The 17,430-nt window shown below is 35.4% G+C and overlaps 1 protein-coding gene across 1 annotated transcript in view; it reads left to right on the top strand.

The window, feature by feature from the left end:
- Nucleotides 1-17,430, top strand: part of AVEN (apoptosis and caspase activation inhibitor) — an 84,713-nt gene that overhangs the window by 64,928 nt on the left and 2,355 nt on the right. The window contains exons 3-4 of the mRNA XM_084208174.1: nt 12,410-12,480; nt 15,916-16,011. Coding sequence (XP_084064300.1) covers nt 12,410-12,480; nt 15,916-16,011 — 167 coding nt within the window. The remainder of the gene's footprint in view (nt 1-12,409; nt 12,481-15,915; nt 16,012-17,430) is intronic.

Here is a 17,430-nt window from a genome sequence, read left to right as displayed (position 1 = left end):
CTGGTAAATTGCTAATTGTGGCTGTTGTGCTACTACACAGTGTAATAAAAAAATAATTCTAAAAGCATAACAATCTATTGATCACTAAGTACAATAGTATGACAACCCATTGTACTGTACTACCTCCTGATATTCGTCCAGAATATTTCCCCACCACGACCTTTGAGGGCATAGGAGGAGTTAAGTTTTAGTTTCAAATATATCTAGAAATATGTGACCTTTCCAAATTCTGTTTTTTCTCTTATCCCTCCAATGGTTACTAATCCTTAGTTCTGAGTCATCCATCAAAACCAGCCTTGCAGTATGTCTAGTTTCTTCAGTGACTCATCATGGATTCGATGTAAGGTAAGAAAGCTGCAGCCACCAGGTTAGAACAGCTCATCCCTCAAAACCAAAGATGAATAAAATGCAAGTGAGCTTTGACAATTCAAGTATATTTTTAATTGGATTTTCAGAGAACCCTTGAAATCCCCATATGTAATATAAAAATTACTGCAGTAGTTAAACTGACCTGAATGAACATTAGTTTTTTTACTTGCAGATCTTTGGTCGATTTTTTTTCCCCCCGTGTGGTGTGGAATCCAGTGGTGACACTGCACAGTCTCATGTTGCTTTCATCCCCTTTTTCAGGGTCTCCGAGAGGTAGTCCATAGGACCCAGGCTGAAAATCCTGAATACAAAGTTCTCTGAGTAAAGAAATTAGGAATGGATAAAACTGTGTTTAGTTGAATTGAAACTCAGCCTTGAAATTTCTTTTTTGTTTTCTTAAGTTTAACTTTCACTTTTTATATGTATCATTTGATTGACATATTATTCTAGTCTTCGTATTGTCACTTTTTTGTTAATGAATTGAACTTCTGCTCTATTCTGAATATTTTCTACTCAGTGTGACAAAGTACTCTCCCTTGAGAGGGCTCAGATACCTTACTGAAGTTTCCTGTTGTATTCTCAAACCTAAGAACCTGTAGAAGTTTGTGGAGGAAAGACTAATATATCTGTCATTTCCGTGTCTTTGTAAACACATACAAAAATACATTGTGGAAGGAAAATAGACATCAGGGAACTGCTTCTCCTATAAATCTCTCCATGGTATTACTGGGCAATTACTTTGTACCTCTGAGTAATTTGAATCTTGTCCCTTGAAAATTGAAAGGTACTCAGTGGGAATGCAATACTCCAGAAGATTTTGTAGTTTGAGGTTTATTTATTTATTATGGTGATCAATTTATTTATTCACTTCTGAAAGAATTAAAAGCCTAGCTTTGCTGTTTAAACTCAATTTTGAAAAAATTAGAACCATTAGTAGAACACCTGCATTTTGTGTTTGCACTTAGCAAAGGCAAGATATGTGATGTGAAAAAGGCAAGCAAAAATTAGTTCCTCCCTTTGAGAGCAGTGGATTGTTGTAAAGCAGAGCTGTTTTAAAGTTGAGCTCCACTGGATTATTTTTTAGACTCTGAGTGGTTAATTAACTGGGCTGTCGTTCATTCAAACCTTTTATCTTTCTTTTCTTCTGCAGTAGCCAAAACCCTTAAGTGATTTTGAAATGATAACTGAAGTATCAGACATCAGCAGGAGCATGTGTTTTTGGTGGTAGCAGGACTGGTGTTAGATCTTAGCATTTGTATGATCTTAAATCCTAAGGTGCTTTAAAAAGAACTGTTTAAGCCTGTAAACAGCTGTATTTGACAAATACAAGAACTGACACTGGAGTGCCAGATAGATTTCTTGGTTACAATGGAGAGAGGTATTTTCCCTTCCATCCTGTCCCAGTACATTCCTTCACACTAAAGAAAATTGTTCCTGTTTTTGGGCTGACCTTCAGAAGTGCTAACTGAAGCCTGTGGAAAAAGCTTCCTCTGGACTGTCTAAAGAGAGTTGAAGGCTCTACATCTTAGGCTGCGAGTAGAGGCCTAAATGACCTTGTTGTCATCCTAAAAATTTTACTGATTCTGATTCTTTTCTAGACTCCAAAGCTTAAAAGCAAAATGAACAAAGGTATTTTAAAAAAGTTAATTTTAAAGGTGCCGACCAAAAGCATAAAAGAGGTATTAAAATCCTGAATGTATGCCTAGAGAAAAGGTCATTTTTAATTTTTTTTCATCTGTGGAAAAACAGGCAGGCAGGAGCAGTATCTTGGTGGCTGCTTTTTCTTATTCTGTGAGCACTATTATTTTTCCTTTTTGCTTATGTATCATTAAGATTTGTAGCCGCTAAATATCTACTTATTCTAAGAACTTTTCATTGTCTGCTAATCCTTGCTCTCAGATTCCTAACTGATCAAAATTAAAGTGCCCAATAGGGCAAGGCTGACTGAAGACATTTAAAAAAAGTGGGGGGGGGGGAGGAAAAACAAGAAAACAAAAGAAAAAAGGGAAGCATTTTGAAACTCGTGTAAACAAAAGAAAAATGTTGTAACCTTTTGTTTTGAAGTACATATTCAGAATTAAATCAAACACTGAGAATAATGTGTGATAAATGTCATGCATATTTCTGAACACAGTGAAATAGCAATGCAATTTGAAAAGGCAGAGCAGAGAATAAAGAGTATTTTCTGCATGATTCAGAGATCAGTTCCTGCTAAAGTAAAAAATTCATTGATTAGCACCTGCTTATTATGTTTCAAGTAGACTAGAGGGACTTAAAATACCACAGTCATGATCAGAAATCTGGAAGAATAGATTTAAACAAGGTTAAAAGAGAAAAGAAACCCCATAAACAGGGCTGGAACAGAACAGAGTAGTGAATGAATGAATAGGTGGGGGAGGCCTTAGCATGACATTAAAATAAATCATGATGTAATGTCCTTGGCGGCCAAAGTTGTGCAAGCCATTTTTTATAACTTTGTAGAACTAGATCATAGGAAAAACACTAAAAATAAAAACAACAGAAAGTAAATATGTCTAGTGAATAGCTGGGATACAGATGATTTTTCAACTTAGCCAACATTACCAGATATGTCACAGTCTTCAGTATCTTAATACTTGAATTTTGATATTGCTATGATGCTATTTAATAGTATGTCAGGAGTGTGATGGAAAATAAAAAATCTTCAAATTAATATTTGAAAATCAACATTAAAACACACATTTAATGTTTCTGCTCTTTGAATACAGAAGATCATTAAATAAAAATCAATACTTTTACATTTTTCAGACCAGCAAAACACTGTGTGTCAGTGGTAAATACATAGCCCAGATGGTATTTGTCATCCAGAAAACTGTAATTCTCCATTCTGCACCAGCAATTCTTATTTCTTAATTTGTGGGAGAGCTGAAGGTCTTGTCACTTCGTACAAGGAGAACTTGCATAAGAAGGCTACCGGATTTGTTGCTAAGGGGCGTTGTAAGTAATAGAATGTAGAATGTTCAAGACAAAAGCACAAGAGGTTAGCATGAGAAGTACTGGTAGTTTCAGTTGAGTTAACCCAGTCTTTATTTACTTATGATAAATTTGTTAGAAAATCCCTCAAGGTACCTAATACAAAATATGAGCAGAAACTTGTATATATATGGCTACAATTTCCTTTTAACATGGCACAAAGAATTCTAGGTAGTAAGTTATTTTTTTTATTTTATTTTCACTTTGCAGAAGAACTTTTAATTTGTTTTAATATGGGTTTTGAAACTTTGCATTGACCATTGCTCTGTAGCAATGGGAAAACTCCACTGTAGGTAATCATAAAAAGCACACTTTTGTAAATTTTGGACCAAGAATGTATTTTCTTTCTAAGTCTTTGATAAGGCAAATCTAGTATGCTGTTTGCTTGTATTTTTCACCACAAGTGAAGATTTACCAATCTGCTGTTAATTTTAATTTGGTGTTCAGAATTCTCTGATAAGTCAATCCACTACTGTCTTTGGAGGGATTGCACACACAATGAAATGCTTTCTGGGCTCTTGCATGCTGATAGAACTGGAGCTTTACGATCTTTGCTATTTGCTAATTGTAATCCTTGTAATTTTATTAACATTTCAGAAGAAAATCCTCCTGTTTTATGAAGCTACTTTTCTTATTTCATTAAAAAAAAATCTGGCAAGCTCATGGTAGTACTATGACTTCTCATATCTTGCAGAACCCCCCATAAATGCAAGAAAGCCAAGCCTCATACTCACTGTTTCAAACTGCTTGAATATTTTTAGGCCTGCACATTTGTGTATAATTTATGAATACTTTTGAAAGATAGTCCCATAGACAGAGCATAATGTACCACCTACATGAATAGTGAATTGTGCTTTAGGGAATGATAGTACTAATTTGGATGTGATGATATTAAAAATAGTCAGAACAGCATCATAAAGAATATTTATTAATCATACTATTATATTCTTTGTTGTAAATGTTCTGTCAAAGAATAAGGCATCAAACTGTAGCACTAAGAAGAATCCAGATTTTTTTTTCTGTTTTGAAATTTTAATAATGTGAGGGGTGTCAAATTACATGTGTACTTACCATTCAACATTAAGAATGGCTTTAAATGCTTAAACTGGAAGTTTGAATGTTCAACTGTCAAATGTATTGTAAACCTCTGTGATTTGTCTGCTATAAAATTGGAGGGAAGAGAGATAGTGAAAGAGAAGTTTTCCAGTGTTTGTGTGGCATGTAAGGACTGCAGATATGAGATTTTTTTTTTCTCTAACTGTGTCAATTAGTGGTTGTTATTGCAATTAAAAACCAGCAAGCTGTTTAAAATAAAGTATTTATTAAGTTGGTTCATTTGTTTTCACTAAGATTACTGTCGTGGGAGTTTGGGCATTCTTTTTTGAAAAATGGATTTTTTGTGGGTGGAGGTACAATGTGGAATAAAGGGGACTTATTTTATATGTTCCTGCCTTTTCTGGACAAGTAAGCTGTGTAATGAATTTGAAAGTTTTCAGACCAAATATTCTGACAGCCTGCTTACAGAAAACAGTAGTAATCCTAGTGTAAATTTATGCAATGCAACTACCTAAGAGCAGTTTATATCTAATTACATGACAGTTAGGTATGAAGCTCTTTTAGATGGAAAAGTGCAAGAATAAATCTGGTCCAATGATGTTCTCACCTCCTGGATATGATACAGCAATGTGTTTGTGGGCGCTGTTCACACAGGAACATAATCCTAATGAAGAATAACTGGGAGGAACTTTTCTTAAATAGGACAAGGTAAAGAACCTAGGCCAGTGGGTGCCAGTCTGCAACTCAGCAAAAGCTAATGACATGCAGTTTCTGTCATTCTTTCTTGTATCTAGCATGACAGGAGGTATCTTAACAACAGTAGTAGTTTTATTGTTGTTTTGAAACATATATTTTACTTAAACTTTGGATTTGGAAACACTGCAAAAATTGGTCTTCTTGTGAAATTTAGGAAAAATTAAAACCTCTCTAAAGAAGGGCAGAAGTTTTGCTGCCCATTATGGGATATATTTTTTAGCTACTCAAAAGATCAGATCTTTGCAGGATAGGATGATGAATTATTTGCAAGCTGTACAGTCTAAAGTATCAATGAAGGGTGCTGTTTCAGCTTTAACCTCACTTCAGTAGAAAACTAAACTGTTCATCCAAGCTCTCTTTTTGCTTGTAAAGAGGTTGTGTGAGGTACTGTCTGCCCCAAGGTCTCAAGGCAGTATTTTGCTTACTAGAATGCACAGGAGTGAATCCCTCTCTGTTCTTATCCTTCAGTGCCCATTCTCTGTGGCTGCCACACACTGGTTCCTGTAAATAGGCAGGGCAAGCCAGAGATCTTTTGGGATGACTGTCTTTCATTCTGATTGAATGTTGTTCCTCTTGGATTCTTTTCTTTTCATGATGTCTCTCCTGACAAGCCAGAATATAAGAGCACCTTGTGCCAGCAAATGCAAATGGATTCCTCTTCTGAGTTCTGCAGTTTGATGTTATGCAAATCTTTCTTTGTGGGTGGGAACCTTGCCATTTCTTCTTTTCTTCCAGTGTTGAATTTCAGCTTTATATCCTGATATGGACATGTGCTGGACTGGCATTAGTTGCTTATATGATGCTGGAGAAGTGTCTTCACAAAGGGCCAGATCATTAGTTCCCTTAAGCTGTCAGTCTGTGCGGATCACAAACTCTTCTGTTAAGCTACTTTTTCCTCTGTTGGATCTAGTCTTATCAAAATATATGAGTTCTCTCCTTTTACCCAAAGGAGTTTCTGTCCCTACCCCTAGGAAGAGTCACAAATTTCAATGATTTTGTGTATTTGTGCAGTAATTAAGCTTCATTTTTATTATTAAGTTATGCAGCAATCTTTTTCTTTTTTTTCCAGCCTACTTGAATGATACTGCTCAAAAACCAGTATGTTCTGTGGATTTATATGCTTTGTCTAATATTGCAAGTTGTCTGCAGTGACATTTAAAAATCACTAAGTATGTTATAAATTAGTGGCTTGAAAAATATGACACTAGAAAATGTCATAAAGCATCAGGAAGAATGTAAATATTTAAGGTGACTAGCTTAAAATGAATGAAAAGTTTAAGCTTACCTATGGGGAAATCAGTAGCTTTAACCTTAAATATAATTTTATTGTTTATTCAGTAAAAAAAGTGAACACTGGAGGAGATGGGATTGGTGCTTACAAATAACCAGGCTACTGTAGCTGACAGAAATTTTGAATATGCTTTTTTGTTCAATGCATTTTAGTTTAATATTTTGCATTTTTGCAGCATTCCAAAAGCTATAGTAATTACATATGAAAAATAGTGATAAATTTAAGGAAATGTAGAAAAAATAGAAAAAAGGGAAATTTGCATTGGCTTTAAAGAACATAGCTACAGACTAAAAATAAATTTGTGAATTGCCTACTTTTCCTCTTTATTTTTCTTGCAGAAAAATAGCCAATTAAGAGACAAGTAAAGCTCTAAAGGTAAAACCCTAGCTATTTGCTTTTGTTTAGGGTTGGTTCTACTGAAGCAGACCCAAGGTCCATCTGGAGACATCTGAGCTAAGGCACCTGAATGTACTCTATTATAAGCTACTTTCCCACATATTTTCTTGACCTGCAATAGTTTATGTCTAAGGGACACCTCTGAGCCAGATGTGCAGTCTTTGTGTTTAGAAATAGTTATCCTCTATCCCTCCTTGCATGTTGTGCTGTCTGCACTATCTCGTGGCGTGGAGTCCCAAAACCCAGCTTCAGGTTCTAAAGATTTGCCACATTTTATCTGTTTTGCACCTGTTACCTGTTTGCTGCCTCTAGGTGAGAAGAGAAATGAGCAGTTAGTCCCCATCTGCCCTTTTTATGCCTTTCCTGGTTTAAGATCTCTTTTATGTTCCCTTGGTTCCCCTTCTTTGGCTTAAGGCACTAAATTGTTTCTGATCCAGAATCTGTTCAGTGCCGATTCTAATGTTGTTACATTTTTTGAGACTGGGCTTGGGAAACCAAGACTCTGCACAGGATTTGAGGTAATATGTGATAGAGGTGTAATGGTGTTCTGTGTGTTGTTCACTCCTGCTTTTTTTTAGAATTACACAGTTTGCTGCTTTGCACGCTGTGTAGCACTGATTTTGATTTCGAATGATGTTGGTTAGCTCTAAGCTTTCTTTGAGAATTACTGCCTGTTGCATTTTCAGTATTGAGCTTCATTTGCCATTTTAAAATCTATTTTCTCAGTCTTATGGAGTTCTTATGTCATTCTTCACAGCTTGCCTCCATCTGCACTAACATATGGTATCATCAGCAAATTTTGTGACTTCATTTTCTCTTCTTCTGTTTTGAGGGACGAGATCAAACACCTAGAACCCCAGAGAATCACACAGGTTGTTTCTTTTGATGTGCAAACTTCCAATTTACTCTTTTCTTTCTACTTTAAGATAATTAGTTATTCATACAAAGCCTCCTCTTCTTTTTGCTGCTCTGAAGTCTTGGGTGGGAAAGGGAGTGGGATGTCAGTGAGAGCTTTTGGAAGTGCATGTAAATTATATGAACTAGATCCTGCTTATGTGCATAATATTTTGCTTCTTTCAAGAAGTTGTCTTAGATCATGCAGATCCTGACTCTTAGCCTCTGCTTTAGTTTTTAATAAGATTTGTTTCCTGGGGAATTTTTTTGTGTGTGGTTTCAGAATTTTTTCTTTTTGAATCGTTGTGTATTTTGGTATTGTTGGCTTCACCTTGCTTCTCATTTGAAAAAAATTGTCTTTTATTTCAATAGGCTGCAGTCCCTTTATGTGTTAAATTAGTTTTGTTCTTCCTGAACAGACGCTCTTTGTTCCAGAACCAGCACTGATTTCAACAGATCCTTCTTCTCACACCTTTCTCTGTGACACATTTTAAATATTGAAGACATCATTTAGCCTCAGTCAGATAATCCTGCTGTTTGGTCAGATGTTTTTATTTTAAAGTGTGACTAGTAGTGTTGTATAGTTATGCCAGGGAAATAATGTAGAATATTATTCTTTTTGAATCTGGTTACAAATGTCCTGTATAGTTTGCAGTGCAGGCTCCAAACATCCTTGCTATCAATATTCTATGGAGATAAACTGAAAGAGTTGGGGCATTTCAGCCTGAGGAAGAGAAGACTCTGGGGAAACCTTATAGCACCTTTCAGTAGCCAAAAAGAGAGATATGATTAAAAAGTGGATATAGAGTATAATATTTGCACTTGCAGCACTTCTTTACAGCCAAGGCAATCTTGGAAGAATCATGTTAATTCCTTGCTATTCTCATCCTCCAATTTAATCTCTAAGACTACAGAGTATTTTTCCTCTGTCCTCAGTAATGTTTTATGTGATTGAGAGGGGTTTTAAATTAAAAAATCATTCACGAATAGAATTTTCTCTGCTGAAAACTGGTTTTCTTCCTTTTTTTTCCTATTTTTAGTTTTTAAATTTCACAAATGAGAAAATATTTATTTTAGATTACAGGTAGGATGTGATTTGATTCTGCTATTCAATGAATACTTGTCGGAAAAGATAATTGGGATAATGAAAAACTGAAAGATACCTTTTATTTAAATAAATTGATTTAACTTTATGATATATTTGAGTGGTAGGAAAGCATGGTTGGTTTAGTTCTGCCATTTTGATAGTAATATCACAGTAATTAATTAACAGTATTGTTTAATATGTACTTTCATGACTGTTACCATAGACCATGTGTAAGGTTTACTTGAATGCATTCTTTTTAGCTACTCTGTATTTGAAGGCCAAATGATGTTTTTAAGTAACATAAAATTATTCTCAAGAAAAAAAGTATTTTTTTATATTGAAAGTAACTCAAGAGTTATTGCAAGTGGTTTGATTACTATTCATGGAATAAAAAGAGGTTATTTTCAGGGTAAAGGAACTTGTGAAAAGATAATTGGTTAGACTAACATTCTCGTTGACATAATTTGCATTAAATATGCTACTGTGAATTGTAGTTATGCTTTTCCATTTGAAAGGCATGCTTTGTTAGCCTACTTAAAGAGTCTAATTAAACTGAAGTTTAAGTCATACTCTAATTCAGTAATGCAATATCAAACTGAGGATCTGTGATTACCAACTTTGTGAGTGTGGACAGTCATAAACCAGTTCTTGACCCCAGTGGAGTTTCCAGATGAAGTAGCTTGATTTAGCTAGTTTGCATCTGATCATTCTCAGATACTGGAAGATTTAACTAATCCTTTAGTTTAATTTTCCTAGTTTATAAGAGTAGAGAAACCTATTTCCTCCTTGATGCGGTGTGAGCAATAACTAGAGCAGTCTTGGGAATATTGGAAGAAAGTACCTATGCATTTGTTCTAGTAGTAGGAAGACTTGGAGCACTATTTTGCTTTTGGTAGGACTTCTTTGCAAATGTAACTAAATAGGGCCTTTAAAATATAAGTTGTTAAAACATTAATTTGCACATTTTCATACCCATTTTAAAATCAGGAGACTAATATTTTTATTTCTTTGGTTTTCAGAATTAGTTATTATGTATTAACAGTACTCTAGATATTTTGAAACAGAAGCATTTATTTCCTCTTGTGCAATGAAGAGGGAGGTGCTTTTGTCAGGAGTGAGACAGCTGTGAGTGCTCAAGTTAAGTGTTTGCATGTGCAGATAGATGCATAAAGACATGGGGTCTTGTTTTTCCACACTGCTGAGCATCCCTAGAAAAAGCATGGAACCTGGTGTTTTTTTTGTGTGAACTAAACATTTGTAAAATTAGCCAACTTATTAGATATCTAATTGTTAATTTCAGTGCTTATTTTTAATTATTGGCACTTGTACTGTTTGATAGTGGCTGTTTTCAAAAGAGTAATCTCTGGAGATGCTGAATGTAAACCAAAACATAGCTGATCAGGCAAGGTTCTATATCCCCACAATACTGCTGAGACATGTTAGATAAAGCGATTGAAAACAAAGAAATACACATTCAAGCTGGACATGGTAATGTCCTTAAATATTTATATAGATATTCAGCTGAGAAGGTAACTTTCTTGCAGTAATTGTTCTGAAAATGATGATGGTGGACATGCCAGGTACTCAGTGTTACTAGTGTATGACTGTATTTGCATACCCAAGCACAATGCATGAAATATAATGAACTAGAAATGCACTTTTGATATTAAAAAAATTTCTAAAAATTCACAGCCAATAAATTTTAAATTCCACCTGAAGGATGATTAGATCTTTTGTTTCTCATTATTTGGCAAAGGAATAGCCAGTTGCTATGCCATTTTGCTGCTAATTCCTTTTTTTTTGCAAAACAGAAGCCAGCTTATGATTGCACTATTGAGTAAAACTGCTGGAAGGTTGCACGCTCCTACATTTTGGGACAGGCAGACAATGTAAAAGAAGCCATTTTGAGGAAGGCAGATTATATGTTTGGATTTTGTCTGCAGGATTAAGGGTATGATTCAGGAATCATGAAAGGTATGAATTGCAGTTAGGATTCAAGAGCCAAATGAAAGCTAGATGATCAATTGTTGGTAAAGCCATTGAAGACTTCCTCTAGGGCATTCATTCTCTTTTAGAGAGAGCTGTAGCTTCTCAGCTAACTGCTGAAATAAATCACAGTGACTTAGAGATGATCACAGAATGGGTCAGGTTGGAAGGGACCACAGTGGATCATCTGGCCCAACCTCCCTGCTCAAGCAGGGTCATCCCAGAGCACATGGCCCAGGATTGTGTCCAGATGGTTCTTGAATATCACTAGTGAAGGAGACTCCACAACCTCCCTGTACAACCTGTTCCAGTGCTCACAGGAAAGAAGCTCTTCCTCATGTTTTGCTGTAACTTCCTGTGCATCAGTTTCTACCCATTGCCTCTTGTCCTATTGCTTGGCACCACCAAGGAGAGTGTCTTGACACCCTTCCTTCAGATACCTGCAGACAGTGATGAGATCCCCTTTCAGTCATTTCTTCTTGAGACTGAGCAGGCCCAGCTCATTCAGCCTTTTGTCAAAAGAGACTCTCCAGACCTTTTACCAACTTAGTAGCTCTCTTAATTATCAGGATCAAATTTCATCTCCTACATGTAATAATTCTGCATGGTTCTTTTTTTTTTTTTTCCTAATAGAACTCCTGAAAGGTATTTATCTTTAAACTGCAGTCTAAGAAGAAACATCTTAGCTTTCTCTTACTCTCTACCTTTGGCCATCATCTTGCAACCCTAATCTTTCATGTTTCCTCTGTCACAGACCTTACCTATTTTTTTTAGTTACTGGAGTTCTTATATGTTTATTTCAGTAAATAACTTTGTAGGTCTGTCTTTTGTAACACAGCATGGGACTGCAATAAAAATACTGCATTTCAGGCAAATGGATGATCCACTATCCCTTATAATAAGAAAAAGTTTCTACTGGCTTGAAAGAATGTGGTAGGTTAGAAGATTCTGTAATTATGTATTTAACTTAATAAATCCTATTTAAGGGTTTCTTTTAATTCAGTCCTTTTTGCATATGAATTGGAATTTGGGGTTCAGTGTCTTTTTCTGATGATGTGCTGGGGGAGGGAGTAGTAGGAAGATAGAGACTATAGCTACCAGACAACAGAAGTCTTTATTTGGCTTGTACAAAGTGATTTAAAAGAATATTTGCAATCCATTTCTAGAAATATTTCCATGTTGGTAAGAGAAAGTCTACCTACAGAGCTTTCAGCTGTTCATAAGACATTCACACTGTGAATACTGTGTGTATTCCAAGTATGTTGTCCAGATTGGACCTTTGAATGAAAATCATGGTGTTGGCATAGCACCTAACACCTCATCATTCAGTTTTGTATTTGTTGTATTTAGTGCTGTTTTGCAATAAGAAATTAAAAGACCTATGGACGTTAGGCACAAATAAATTTAATATTGTGAGTACAAGCAGCATTAATATTAACTGAAAATTTTTGAAGAGGTGAGATTTATTTCTTGAATTTACTTCTTTGGGGTTGGGAACTTCAGAAAAAACATTTTTATTGTTTTTTTTTTTTAAATGTATTTTTTTTATTTCTTTTTCTTAGGAGATTCCTTTACACAGTTTCGATTTGCTGATGAGAAAGAATGGGATAAAGAAAGTATATGCCATAAGCAGGTAACAGAATTATCATTTAAATGATTTTTGATAGATAATCACCTGGGACAGAATATCTATGCAGTTGTGCCTTCAACAGCACATTCTTAACACAATTATAGCACTCTTTATTCTATATATTTTTATCAACTTCTCTCTAATGCTGGAGGCTCTTGTCCTTGGGCCTCATCCTTTTTTTTGTACTGAAGACTAATCAAAGCCGCAGGCTTGGTTTTTAAGTTATGTTGGGAGAAAAGAACAAGAAAGCCCTCCAGTGAAGAGAACTAAGACTGTCTCTTTGCTTTACTGACATAGGAATTCAGCCTTCCTTTTTCAGCTGTATTCAAGAGAAAAGTGTTACATAGAATGGCTATAACAAAACCTGTAGGAGGATATTCATATATTGGACTGTGAAGTGTTCTAGGTCCTTCATATTAACAGTTCATATCCTCTGGTTGAAACACCATGCCCTATATATTTAGGACACCAACTAGATTTTTTGTATATTAATTCTTTATGCTTGAATAAAAAGGAACATAGCAGTATCAGGAGTTCTCTATCAGGATACCTTAAAGTGTCAATCTCTGCAGCTGTCTTCCTCGTCCAAGTCACCTAAATTTTTGCAAAACATATGTTTTTGTTTTCCAAGCTTTTCTTAAAATTGCTGTGAAACTCTGCTTGACTGTGTCTTGTAACATCCACGTGTATTCAAATTTTAAAGATTTGCTATTTATTTTCTAAAATATTACAATAACTATTCCCTGGGAAGTGGTATTTAAAGGTACTTTAGAGTTGCAAAGTCAAATTAAAGTCAAATACAGCATTTGTCTAAACCACCACCTGTTTCTTTAGTGGAACACAGGCTTTTAGTGACTATTTTTTTTATTGGTTCTTCCATTCCTAGTGTGCAGGATGATGTCAACATCCCAAATATTAATTTCTTCATAATTTCCTCAGAGGATTTTCATTAAAGCATTTAGGTGATTAGTACACAATAATTAATTCCTGAATGGCTAAAGCCATTGTGAGCAGACTGAAGCTACATGTTGTCACCATTACCCTTCCTTTGATTTCTTATTTTAATCCAGAATCCTGTCCCAGATGGTTTCACAGCATTATCTAATTTTTCACATTGTCTCTGATCCTCAGTCTGGTATCTCATTTTTTCTTGTGACCCATCTTTCTTTTCCCTGAAAGACAGATCCAAGTTCAGTTTTTATCCTTAATACCATTTGCCAAATTCCTGGGCTTTGCCTCTTAACTCACCTGTTTTTTCTAGTTCTTTGTCTGTCTACACATTATGTACAGGATTAAGAATTTTAAACTGAAGTAAATTGGTTATGAGAAAACATAATAAAGCAGAAAAGACATAGAACTAGTTGCAGAATTACCAGATATTTCTCATTTTCTATATTTTGTAGAAAGCAATAGCAAAGTATCAGATTCAAATTTAGAATGGGAATGTTACAGTGACATCAACAATAACAGAATTTCAATTTATTAAGAATACCATCTTTCATTTTCACAAAAAGTAGGTTTGCATTTGCTCCATTGCCTATTGATAAAATGCAATAAAATTCATGGTCTTATTCATATCATGGTCTGCAATTGAAAAAGCACAGTTATTAGTCATTTGGATTTTTCAATAAAAAATGCCAATTCCAGCAACAAAGTATGCCTCTACAATTCTTTTGAGCAAATAATGCTACATGCCATGAAGTGTTCATAATCTATTGAGTACTGCTTTTATCCCTTTGCTTTATATTAGAGCACCACTTTTAGAGAAGTCTCTACTTAGATATCAAATTTCTTCTTCTATTATGTTATTTCTCAAAATTCTCTTTTTCCTTAATCCTCAACATTTCCTCCTCTTCCCTACCTCCATGTTTTTACCTTCATTTGCAATGTTCACTCATGTTAATATTTTTGCATGTATAGCTCTTCCAAAACGCACTTAAATATTTGCTATTCAGTTCTATTCTTTAGAAGTTTTTGTGTTACAAGATTCATACAATTTCCTTGTCTTTTGCAACTGTGCAGAAGCTACATTTGATCCTTAATATCTGTCAAAATAACTGTATTTTCTGAACATCTAGTTCATTGCTGGGCAACAAGAATTATTTGCTGAAGACTTTTGTGAGGTTACTTTTACCAGTCAATCATCTTTGATGGTGATCACTAATCCATTGTAAAGTGAAGTTCTCGGTACAGAAGAAAAATTCTTTCATTAGATAATTTTTTTAGTCCTTTTATTCTCATTACTGGATACCAGAACCTGAATTTGGATAAAAGAAACTGTTAAATCAACTGCATTGTTTCTTTTAAAATTTTATTTTAACTTTGCAAATACACTGTCAGGACACACTATGTCTTTGATGTTCATTCTTGCTTCCTGTGCAGGTGATAAATGCCTGTTAAAAGGTGTTGACTGGCTTTTGGAAGCAGTATGAATTTCTTTGACAAATCTCTTATGATACGTCACAAAACTCTCCTAATTTATGAGTATTTGGACTTCTAGATGTCTGTGCCAGTCCACATCATATTGAGAGGGACAAATTTTTGTCTCTTCAAGTGAGATTTGGAAGCATCTTCTCTATTTCCATGAAAATACAGACTGAGAGCATAGAGTGAACTTAAGCATTTCATTGTCAGATTTTAAAATACGTGATGGATATCAGATTTATCTTTGCCAGTTTATCCATGGTGAACGTGTTCAGAATGTTCTGTTGTGCCCTGAGCTTGGAATCTGTTTTAAAACTACTGAAATCTGGTCTGTTCTGTAGAAACTACAAATATTGCTGGTCCATTTTGTATGATACTTTTTTTTTAAAAAGGGTCAAGAGAAACAGCACCTTCAGTACCTGTCACAGTAATTACATCTCATTTAGCAGCAGTAGCATATCTTTCTTAGTGTCATTTTAAAAGTGTTTGTAATTATATACTTTGTTGCTTTTGGAAGTATCAAAACATTTGAAAAGATGGGGAAGTATGAAAAGGCGTCTGTTGAGGCATTAAATTTAGCTACACAGGAGCTGCATGGGATGATTGCTTAGGAAATAGTGGCAACTCATTAAATAACGGCATTTCACATTGCATGAAAGCTTCACAGTTCAAAAGATGTTTCAGTTGAAAAAGCTTCTTATGCCATTGTCAACTTCCTGAACTATTTCCTACTTTGGAATTTTAAGGAATTGCCTAAGGCGCATTCTATTTATACCTTGCTTTTTAACCTTAAGTGATTATATGCATTTTGGTGTTTTTATGTTATTATTTAGCCAAGCTGCTTCATAAAAGTATATGTTAAACTAGTAATTTGTGTTTCATTAGATTTCTTAAAATTATGTGATAGAAGAATGTAATCATTTAAATTATGAGGGTTTTTTTGGTGGATGTTTTTTTTGGTTGGCTGTTGTGGTTTTTTTTCACAAGTGTACTATATGTTGAATTGTGTTTCAGTTCTCTGCACTTTCTGTTGACTGCCAGTCTTTGGTCCAGGCCCTTCAGGAATTGCCTCTACATCTGAGGCTGAATGTAGCTGCCGACCTTGTGCAGGTAATGCTGTGAAATTTCACAAGAAAATGCAAATATTTTAGGAGAAATCATGTGTGCAAGAATGATTAGTCTTCAAACAGAAGTAGAATGTTTTATATAAGCAAATGCATTCTTTTAGATGGGTGTGTCAAGTGGCATGTAATGTAGGATACCGCTCTATTGACACATGTTGTGTGCCTATTTGGCCTTAAACAAAATGTCTGGATGTGCAGCATATTAGATTTGAGATCGAGTATCAGAGTGTTTGGCATGGAATGATTGCACTTTTTTTGTATTTGCTTCTCTTCTTAGCAGCTCTTAAAAGTTTGCACCAAAAATTTTTAAGTGCTTTCACATTCTTCCTGCTAGGCATATTAATTGTGATTTAATTCTCTACATAACTAATATCAACAAACGTGCTTTTCTCCATGAATCAGTCCTTATAGGTAAAACTGTCAATTGTACAGGTGAAGAAAGTGTCATTTATTCACCAGTGGTGGGATTGCAACAAATGTTAGTAAAGTGTTCCTTCAAACTGTGAAAAAGAAAATACTAATGTAAGGGAAGAAGAGCCAGTGAGATTTAAATATAAAAAATTTTTTAAAAGGCTCCATTTGTCCAAGCAAGAAGTATGGCCCTTTCAGGAGGATTAAGACTAGCCATAGGGAGAAGGACTTCGGGGGTGTTTATGAAAGAAAAGCTCAACGTGACTCAGCAATGTGCGCCGTGCTTCAAAGGAAACCTGACCATCAGGTTGGGAGAGGTGATTCTCACTGTCTGCTCTGCCCTTGTGAGATCCCACCTGGAGAGCTGCATCCAGCTCTGGGGTCCCCAGCACAAGAAAGACATGGACCTCTTGGAGTAAGTGTGCAGGAAGGCCACAAAGTTGATCAGAGAGCTGGAGCACCCCTCCTGTGAAGACAGACTGAGAGTTGGGGCTCTTCAGGCTGGAGAACAGAAGGTGCCAGAGAGACCTTACAGCACCATCCAGTACCGACACAGAGCTGGAGAGGGACTTTTCACAGGGGTGTGTATAGATAGGACAGAGGAAATAGCTTTAAGCTGAAAGAGGGTTGGTTTAGATTAGATTTCAAGAAGTTCTTGACTGTAAGAGTGGTGAGGCACTCGAACAGCTTTCCTAGAGAAGCTATGGACTTCCTATCCCTGGGAGTGTTCAATGCCAGGTTGGATGAGGCTTTGAGCAGTCTAGATTAGTGGAAAGTTCCCTGCCCATGGTAGGCAGCTTAGAACTGTAATCTTTAAGGTACCTTCCAAACCAAACCATTCTATGATTGTGTCAGTGCCAGTGTTAGCATACAATCTCACATTCTAGTAGTAAGGGATAAGAGGGGTTTGTATTTTGCATTTGCTTTTGCAAAAGTATCAAGATAACTTTAGTTTACTTTTACTTCTGAATTTGATTCTGCATAAATTTCCTGT

The sequence above is a fragment of the Fringilla coelebs genome, assembly GCF_963513975.1.
Source record: "Fringilla coelebs genome assembly, chromosome: 6".
NCBI lineage: Eukaryota > Metazoa > Chordata > Aves > Passeriformes > Fringillidae > Fringilla > Fringilla coelebs.
Note: the sequence above shows the minus strand (reverse complement) of the source record. Positions and strands in the feature narration are given on the sequence as shown.